General features: G+C 39.0%; 1 protein-coding gene across 2 annotated transcripts in view; it reads left to right on the plus strand.

The window, feature by feature from the left end:
• The window catches only part of LOC127443357 (ankyrin repeat and BTB/POZ domain-containing protein 2-like), a 33,050-nt gene extending 23,911 nt beyond the window's left edge, over positions 1-9,139 (plus strand). Inside the window, exons 4-17 of one of the 2 annotated variants that reach the window (XM_051701874.1) lie at positions 157-309; positions 512-677; positions 3,022-3,111; positions 3,355-3,456; positions 3,691-3,787; positions 3,895-4,018; positions 4,850-5,109; positions 5,654-5,832; positions 6,239-6,344; positions 6,513-6,615; positions 6,844-6,934; positions 7,047-7,115; positions 7,808-7,921; positions 8,025-9,139. In XM_051701874.1, coding sequence (XP_051557834.1) covers positions 157-309; positions 512-677; positions 3,022-3,111; positions 3,355-3,456; positions 3,691-3,787; positions 3,895-4,018; positions 4,850-5,109; positions 5,654-5,832; positions 6,239-6,344; positions 6,513-6,615; positions 6,844-6,934; positions 7,047-7,115; positions 7,808-7,921; positions 8,025-8,228 — 1,858 coding nt within the window. In that variant the 3' untranslated portion in view covers positions 8,229-9,139. The remainder of the gene's footprint in view (positions 1-156; positions 310-511; positions 678-3,021; positions 3,112-3,354; positions 3,457-3,690; positions 3,788-3,894; positions 4,019-4,849; positions 5,110-5,653; positions 5,833-6,238; positions 6,345-6,512; positions 6,616-6,843; positions 6,935-7,046; positions 7,116-7,807; positions 7,922-8,024) is intronic. The other variant, XM_051701883.1, reaches the window with a different exon arrangement.
• Positions 9,140-9,943: the final 804 nt, after the last annotated feature.

The following is a 9,943-nucleotide window of genomic DNA, read 5'->3' on the forward strand; positions in this document are numbered from 1 at the left end:
TGGCCAAAGGTTTTCCTCAGTGTCTTAATGCCAGTCAAGCTGCTAAAATTACATTTGAAAATTGAAAGTGATATGGGTAAAGTGAGACTGACATATCTTAGTTGTTGAGAAAAAAGTTGGTAAATAACTGAGCAATGTGGTGTCTCTCTCTCTCAGGCCATTTCCTCTTCTTCCTCCTCTAATGGAGTGGATGCGTGTTGCCATGGTGCATGCAAAGCATCGTCGGAGTCTGTTAGTGGACAGTGACGATGTGAGAGAGACTGCTCGACAGCTTCTCCCTGGACTGGACTGTGAACCCAGACAGCTCAAGTACGAATATACAGACATACTACAGCAACTGTCCAAAATTCTCTCCACTTCTCTCAATCTTTTCCCAATTAACTTTGTACTTTGGCTCTCCATCTGTCAGAGAATTGTGCCAAGTAATTGCTGTACTTTATAATCTTTTGTTCGTCTCTCACGCTCTTTTAACATAATTATATCTCTCTTTTCTTTTTGATTCTTTTTTTAGGCCAGAGTGCTGTTTCACCTCCTTTAAACGTCTGGATTCAAAGGCTGCCGCAGACAAGTTTAATCTGGATCTTGGCTTTCGCATGCTCAACTGTGGACGCACAGATCTGATTGGCCAGGCTATTCAGCTTCTGGGCCCAGATGGGGTGAACAGTATGGATGACCAGGTGAACTCATAAAGCCTGAACCTTTCAACTATGACACTGTAAAAAGCATGACTTAATGAAGTTGCAATGATGTTTGTTTAACGTGTACTAATTGCTTTTTAGAAGTAGCATATTAGTTAATGATAATGACAGTCAATAAATTAGAATGAAATTTGTCTACGTATATCCACCTTTTTATGAAACGGTGAAGTGTTCAACGATTCATAACGGACGCCTGCTTTTGTTTCCACTCGTATCGACATATACAGGTGCATCTCAATAAATTACAATGTCGTGGAAAAGTTCATTTATTTCAGTAATTCAACTCAAATTGTGAAACTTGTGTATTAAATAAATTCAATGCACACAGACTGAAGTAGTTTAAGTCTTTGGTTCTTTTAATTGTGATGATTTTGGCTCACATTTAACAAAAACCCACCAATTCACTATCTCAAAAAATTAGAATACATCATAAGACCAATAAAAAAAACATTTTTAGTGAATTGTTGGCCTTCTGGAAAGTATGTTCATTTACTGTATATGTACTCAATACTTGGTAGGGGCTCCTTTTGCTTTAATTACTGCCTCAATTCGGCATGGCATGGAGGTGATCAGTTTGTGGCACTGCTGAGGTGGTATGGAAGCCCAGGTTTCTTTGACAGTGGCCTGCAGCTCATCTGAATTTTTTGGCTCATTTTCCTCTTGACAATACCCCATAGATTCTCTATGGGGTTCAGGTCTGGTGAGTTTGCTGGCCAGTCAAGCACACCAACACCATGGTCATTTAACCAACTTTTGGTGCTTTTGGCAGTGTGGGCAGGTGCCAAATCCTGCTGGAAAATGAAATCAGCATCTTTAAAAAGCTGGTCAGCAGAAGGAAGCATGAAGTGCTCCAAAATTTCTTGGTAAACGGGTGCAGTGACTTTGGTTTTCAAAAAACACAATGGACCAACACCAGCAGATGACATTGCACCCCAAATCATCACAGACTGTGGAAACTTAACACTGGACTTCAAGCAACTTGGACTATGAGCTTCTCCACCTTTCCTCCAGACTCTAGGACCTTGGTTTCCAAATGAAATACAAAACTTGCTCTCATCTGAAAAGAGGACTTTGGAACACTGGGCAACAGTCCAGTTTTTCTTCTCCTTAGCCCAGGTAAGACGCCTCTGATGTTGTCTGTGGTTCAGGAGTGGCTTAACAAGAGGAATACGACAACTGTAGCCAAATTCCTTGACATGTCTGTGTGTGGTGGCTCTTGATGCCTTGACCCCAGCCTCAGTCCATTCCTTGTGAAGTTCACCCAAATTCTTGAATCGATTTTGCTTGACAATCCTCATAAGGCTGCGGTTCTCTCGGTTGGTTGTGCATCTTTTTCTTCCACACTTTTTCCTTCCACTCAACTTTCTGTTTACATGCTTGGATACAGCACTCTGTGAACAGCCAGCTTCTTTGGCAATGAATGTTTGTGGCTTACCCTCCTTGTCAATGATTGTCTTCTGGACAACTGTCAGATCAGCAGTCTTCCCCATGATTGTGTAGCCTAGTGAACCACACTGAGAGACCATTTTGAAGGCTCAGGAAACCTTTGCAGGTGTTTTGAGTTGATTAGCTGATTGGCATGTCACCATATTCTAATTTTTTGAGATAGTGAATTGGTGGGTTTTTGTTAAATATGAGCCAAAATCATCACAATTAAAAGAACCAAAGACTTAAACTACTTCAGTCTGTGTGCATTGAATTTATTTAATACACGAGTTTCACAATTTGAGTTGAATTACTGAAATAAATGAACTTTTCCACGACATTCTAATTTATTGAGATGCACCTGTAAGTGAATAATGTAAAATTGTCCGAAAAAAGCATATGGCTCCATAATGCTAATACTTTAGAGACTAGCAATAAGCTTGTTTTGACAGTGCCTCACTCGTCAAAGCATAAGAAGTGGGTGGATGACGTGAATCTATGAACCGAGGTTAGATACCTTGATATTATTAACATCTTGTTGAGTGGTTATGACCGCCAACAGCTGCACAAGTTGAGCATGAACTTAATTTTATTCCAACTAACACTTAAAATGGTTGTTGTTCTCTATCTGAACGCTTGTATTGGTAGTTTCTTAAGTTAACTGGAACTATAAAACAATCCAACGGCAATTAGAATCATCATGGCACCGTTCAGTGGTTAGTCAGGAAAACTATGGATGAAAATGACTGTCTATAAGAATAAGAGTTGGTTCTTTCTAAAGATTCCTCATGCCACCTCTGATCAGCAGGGCAGTGTAATTATGTTTAACCCTTCGTCTCTCTCTCTCTCTCTCTCTCTCTCTCTCTCTCTCTTATTCTCTTTCTCTGCGGGTGTTCAGGGCATGACTCCTCTGATGTACGCTTGCTCGGCAGGGAATGAGGCTCTGGTGCACATGCTCATCAATGCCGGAGCAAACTTGGATGTGGCGGTAATGACTCTCTGCTCATTCAGTCACATTAGGTCTTTTGTTACTTATCTAGCTATACCTTGACATGAGCCTATTTCAGCTTAACACATTGTTGCATTGATGGTTTGCAGAAATGTGATATTCTTCTTCTACATGCTCAGTGAGCTCAGAAAAATGCACTAACTTTTTGTAGGTTTACTAAAACAAGTACTGAATGAAATTAAAACTGCATATAATTACTTCATTTATTTATTTATTTTCCAGGTGCCTAACTGTTCACCAAAACATCCCTCTGTCCATCCTGAGAGTCGCAATTGGGTTGCTCTAACATTTGCAGTGCTGCATGGTCATATTTCTGTAGTACAGGTGAAGTTGCACTCCAATGTATCAAAATTAATTTAATAACTTGTATATATTCATATAATTATAGGACATCTATAAATACTAACAGATATAAATAATACTATTAAAGCTCACAGTAAATTCTTATTCACTGACTTAAAAGAGAAAGCATGTTTTGAGTAAAAATGTATATTGTCGAAAGTCTACAAACTATTATTTGAAGACTATCTTGATAAATGAACCTTGTTTGCCCTGCAGCTCCTGTTAGATGTGGGAGCAGATGTGGAGGGTTCAGCCCTAAAGAACAGCCACCACAGCTCAGTAGAAACACCCCTCCAGCTGGCATCAGCCGCAGGTGAGAATAAACTCCTCTTCACATGTGCTGGTCATTAAGGAGTTATGTTTGAATATACTCCTAACACATAAAACATTTTAGAAACACTTACTGGAGTGTGCTTTTAGGGAACTATGAGATGGTGAGTGTGCTGTTGTCCCGTGGCGCTGACCCCATGCTGAGGGCGCATCTGACATCATCAATCTATGAGGGCATGAACTGCTTTAGTCACGCTGCTGCACATGGACACAGGTACTGACCCATCACAAACATACAGTGGCCCCAAAAATACTTTGGAGAATGTATTAAAAATGTATTCATATATTTGCAGTATTTCACTTTATTTTAAAGAAACCTTGAAGCCAGTTTTTGTTTTTTCCTCCACTTTTTTTTTCTCCCCAATTTGGAATGCCCAATTCCCAATGCACTGTATGTCCTCATGGTGGCATAGTGACTCGCATAAATCCAGGTGGCAGAGGGTGACTCTCAGTTGCCTCTGCATCTGAGACTGTCAATCCGCACATCTTATCATGTATTGAGCACATTACCGTGAAGACATGGCGTGTGTGGAGGCTTCACACTATTCCCTGCGGCATCCACACACAACTCACCACGCACCCCACTGAGAGCGAACCACATTATAGCGACCACGAGGAGGTTAACCCAGGTGACTCTACCCTCCCTAGCAACCGGGTCAATTTGGTTTCTTAGGAGACCTGGCTGGAGTCACTCAGCACACCCTTGATTCAAACTCACAACTCCAGGGGTGGTAGTCAGCATCTTTACTCGCTGAGCTACCCAGGCCCCTTGATACCAATTGGTTAAAAGTAATTGCCAAAACAGAGACTAGTGAGTTAGTTCTGAGAAAAAGATTTGATTGCAGATTACACTTGGTTTATATTGTACCTAATGCAATAAAATTAATACATTTATAAGTGTCCAAAAGAGTCCAAATACTTTTGGGGCAAAATGTAAAAAAAAATAAAAAATTCAAAGCAAACACATCAAACTTTAGCCAATTAAAAAGCTATTGTGATTTGAATTCTATTATGTATTTATGTATTGAATTTTATTTTACGGCAGGAATGTGTTGAGGAAGTTATTGAGTCAGCCACAGCAGCTGCAGGAGGATGTGCTTTCTCTTGAAGAGATCCTGGCGGAGGGAGTGGAGGAGCAGGAGGATCAAAAAGAGGAAGGCATGATAGACAGAAAGTATGTTCCCGCTCCCAGTGATGGAGGCGCTCCACAGCTGTGTAAGGCCCGCATTAGAGCTCTGCAAGAAGCCAGCCTGCACAGTGCAGAGCACGGATACCTGGATGTCACCATGGAGCTCAGGGCACTGGGTACACATCTGACTCATTTGCAATTAAATGAAATAAAATAAACAGAAAATTGAATTAGAAACATATAAACAGCGAGAGACTCTTGGCTTTTAGTAGACACCAAGAGTGGGATAAAGTATCTGATTAAAGGGATTATATTAATTACAAGTGGCTTGAGCTCTCAGAAAAAAAAAAACAACATTTAATTTAAAGGTGGATATGGGGAGGTAGAGGGATGCTTGAAGCATCGTCACCAGTGTGGGGGAAGCAGCTGCTTACTGTATATATCGTTGGGATGTCATTGGCAGGCCTAGATGTGCAAGCTCCTCACGAACTACATTTGAAACTTCATTTAGCACAAGGGTGATGATACAAGATGATCATTAACTCAGTATTCAACGTAGAATTTTTGTGTTGCCATTCCAGATCTTTACAGCCACTAAATTCCAGAACTACATTGCCTCTGCCCCATTCAGTGGGGGTGACACTATTTTAAAAGGAACTGTTATAGCATGTAGACTGAAGCATGTTGTTTCACTTGGTTTCTTGACGTTCTTTCTCTTAGGAGTGCCATGGAAGCTGCATGTATGGCTGGAGTCTGTGCGCAGTGCCCAGCTCCAGTCTCGGGCTGAGCTTACTCTTTCTCTCCTCAAAGACTTCAACACCATTGGGCAAGAAAAATACTGTGAGGAGCTGCTCTCAGATGGTCTTCCACTCCTGTTCTCCATTCTTAAAAACAGCCAGGTATACAACTTACAGTAAACAACTCTATCACTTAAAAACAGACAAAAAACATACAGACAGACAGATTGAATGACTTATCAATTGATTGATTGACTGATTGATTGAACAAACCTATGCCACCGTATTACAGTATTATAAAATGGCATTACAGTATTATAACTGGACCTGGAACATTTATGAAAGTAAAAGTCTGTTATAATGAATTGCACAACACCTTAAAAGGCACAAATGTATTTTAAGTATCTACAGACAACCATGTGTATGCTACCGTAGATGATGATAGGTGAAAATATTTTCAACTTGGCCAACTTTTACATTATACAGTGAAATTCCGTATTCAAAACAAGAGCTGCCTGCACAAGCAGACTTGAAGTTCATTTGTGTCCATATGTTCATATGTTTTCAGAGTAAGGAAATCCGTAAGCAGCTGGCAGCCATTTTTAGCCACTGTGTTTGCTCCACAGCTGCCCCGTCTATTCCAGCAGTAAAGGACACACCTACAGTTCAGCTGGGTAATGTAGCACACCACACACTATACTTTACTTATACGGCCAAACCAATGACACTTGAAAGCAATCTTTAACACTTCCAATACTATACTGCAATAAAAGTTATTTTTTATCCACAGTATATCAAGCAAGGGTCATATTGTGTTTAATACGTACCTTATACCTCCACAGATGCTCATTTTCTGAATAACACAGAGATGTCTGATGTAACATTTGTGGTGGAGGGAAGGCCGTTTAATGCCCACAGAGTCCTCCTCATGTCTGCTTCACAGAGGTGAGCCAATGTTAAATAAAATTATTATTTCATAAATTAATAGAAGAACTGATTTGAAAGCTTTGCTAGTCATATCTAACCTTAACAGTAAGGTAGTAAAATGTTATTTATACAGCATCTTTTAAAACAATGTTAACAAAGTGCTTTACAGAAGACATACGTACATAAAGAATCACATATAAATTGTAAAATAACGTGTTACTGTCTGCTCTTTATTTTTCAAAAAAGGTTCAGAGACTTGCTGAGCCTCTACAGAGGTAATGGCACATCAGATCACATGGCCATTGAAATAGCTGACTTAAAGTACAGCAATTTCCAGGTAACAAGCAATCATTTGAACATACACAAGCATACATGAATGAAAATTAAAATGAGTAATTTACTTGATTGGACTGCAGGCTTCTAAATGGCTTCTAAATGTCATGTTTCAGATGATGATGGCTCATCTGTACTGTGGAGGAACAGAATGTCTAGAAGTGTCTGTCCATGATTTGTTAGAGGTAAGAAAGATGTGGGTTGTACCAGTATGCATGTACTGTTTTATGTAGTGTACAGGGTATATGGGTTCCTACAGTCATGGAGACAAAGAAAATGGTTTAGGGTATGTCAAGCTCTAAAATATTTCACCATCTAAAGATTGCTCTTTTAGTTAGCAATCTCTGTAAAATTATTTGTAAAAATGTTTATCCACTAATCACAAATGAATGGAAAAGTCATGGAAATTCATTGGTCAAATTGTGTGAAAGTCCTGGTGAAATTAAAGCTGAAGTCTGTAAATCCTGCTAGGCTAGTGCCACTAAACGGAATTGCAACAATAAAATTCGTTTTCAAAACATCTGTTTGAAAATGCCCTCCGTCTGCCTTTGGTCAAACAAAGAGATAGTCCCGCCCCCAAATCACGGCATTAGTTGATTAACGTTGTTGAGGCAGGTCAAAGCGCCCTAATTTTTCAAAGCACCACAGAAAGACAGTGTTTACAGTTTTTGAGAAAATGTACATATGAATGGCTTACTAATAGTTGTCTCTGCATATTAAGCTTGGATAGGAGAAAGTATTTTAACACAGAAAAAGTTCATCTGCTTTAAATTTTAGGTGTTTGATTAAAAAAAAAATGACTGTCAACTTGATAAACTCTCTTTAAAACTTTAAAGTCTCTTATTTATGCAGAATTATTATTTCATGTTCTGTGCAGCTTCTGCCTGTGGCCCACTCATTCCAACTTCCTGTTTTAAAGAGACACTGTGAAATCCTCTGCTCAGAGAAAATAAACCTCAACAATGCTGTGAACATCTACCAAACTGCCAAGGTGCATATGCTTGCAACATCAGATTGAATAGCAAATTCATTGTTCCAGAGACTCCGTTCAATCCTCTGATGTCATTTGTGTTTTGTTTTTTAATTTTATGAAGCAGGTTAGTGAAGCGTTGGAGTTGGCAGTATTCTGTGAAGGCTTCTTCCTGCAGAACATGGTTGATCTTCTGGACTATGAGCAGTTTGAGGAGCTTGTGTTAGGTTCTGACTGCAGCACTGGGCTGGATCCAGATGCCCTGGATGGGCTGCAGGCTACACTGGCCTCAAGGTTGCACTCACTTTGTGGCCGGTGTAGAGTTTGAAAGCACTGGGAAAACCATGAGAACTTACAGATATGGCTTTTATGCTGTTATTAGGAAAACACTGGCAACGCTCAGATGTGCAGGGGTGTGAAGTCCCATACCAACACAGTTTTTACATCTTCTTAGTCCTCTAGATGGCATCCTATCCTTTTTTATGTTATTTCAAAGCTATACAGTGCAGTATGTTTTTAAAGGGGTGTGTATTTATGATAAATTTAAAGCATAAAGGGCGCATTCATTTGTGACATTGTTTGCATGTGGTTCCTAGAAGGCTACCGCCCTCTAGTGGTCAATGCGGTCCTAAACATGCATCCAAATTGATTTCGAGATGTGTATACATAGTAGTATTGTAGATACTTTTGTATACTTACTTTAAAGTGTAAATATATTTATAATATGCAATGGTACTGGGGTACATTTGGGATCATTAAATATAATGTAAATTATTTGATGTTAAAGTTTCCATGCAATATTAGAATGACACCAGTAATCTTGAAATGACCAATAAAAGTGAACTAGGACATTTACATTACGTGATTTCCTTTCTTGTATATGTTGCAACCGGAGTAGGCTAGATTTACTGTTTGGGTTGGCCTCCAAAAAAAAAAAAAAAAAAAAAAAAAAAAAAAAAAAAAGGGCTACCTATGGGTAAGGGCCCAAAATGGGCAGGCCAAGTCTATAAGCAAATTTAAAATCAGCTCATTAAATGGTATTTACACTGCAAAGGTACATCTGAAGCAGCAAACATACCATGAAAAGGAGCATGGTTTATGCAGACTTTTTAATGTGGCTTACATTTATTTAAACATGTATCACACTCACGATTGACATATGTAAATTTTTTGCCACACTGATGCTGTAATCCATTTACACAGCATTTGAAATATTTGTGAATGAAACTGTTTACTTCCGGTTTTGTGTCGGGTCCAAAAGAGAACCCAACTTTAATAATGCTCATTCAATAACAGTTCCTTTGCTAAGCTTGAATTATGTATTGACTGTTTCACAAGCAATCCACGCTGATCTGAGGCAAAAACATACAATCCACACTATCCACGCTTAAAACAGCAAGAAACAGTGCAGCTGAATGAAACAGAATGGAAGTCTCCTATTTAGAGTTATAACTTGACATTGCGTCTTTTAAAAGCTGTGAATGATATCTGTCAAAGCCGTTCATCTAGTGTAGAAAAATATTTAAATCCAGATAGGCACATGAAGATGTCCTTTGGATGAATCTCCCATGACAGGCCCTCTCTCCTCTTCACCTGTGACTGACTCTCTGAGCCCCAGGGGGCAGGGCCAAGGTTGCAATGACGAAAGATAAGCGTTGATGTCTTGCTGAAGAGGCAGTCATATGCAGATGTATTTGTAATTTCCACAAATTACAAACAAGCTGTTTCTAGAGCCTGGTTTAAATAAATGCTATTTTTCTGTTAAGGAGGAACTTTTCAGTTCTGAAACTTACAGCATGTTTTTATAGTACAATGACCTCTTATATGTCAAAAGATCAAGGAAAATTGTATTCCTCATGTCATGATCCCTTTAACTGTTTCTATCGCAAACAAAAGTATTTTGTGTTCATGCTATTATTTTTATTTAAATATGTAATTATTTTTGCTAAAAGTGGCATAATGCTGTGTTCCATTCAACTCAGAATGTCAGAATTTCTTTCTTCCTTCTTGGAAAAGTAAAATTGACCCTTTTCATAGACTGTG

This window comes from Myxocyprinus asiaticus, chromosome 1 (assembly GCF_019703515.2).
Source record: "Myxocyprinus asiaticus isolate MX2 ecotype Aquarium Trade chromosome 1, UBuf_Myxa_2, whole genome shotgun sequence".
Taxonomy (NCBI): Eukaryota; Metazoa; Chordata; class Actinopteri; order Cypriniformes; family Catostomidae; genus Myxocyprinus; species Myxocyprinus asiaticus.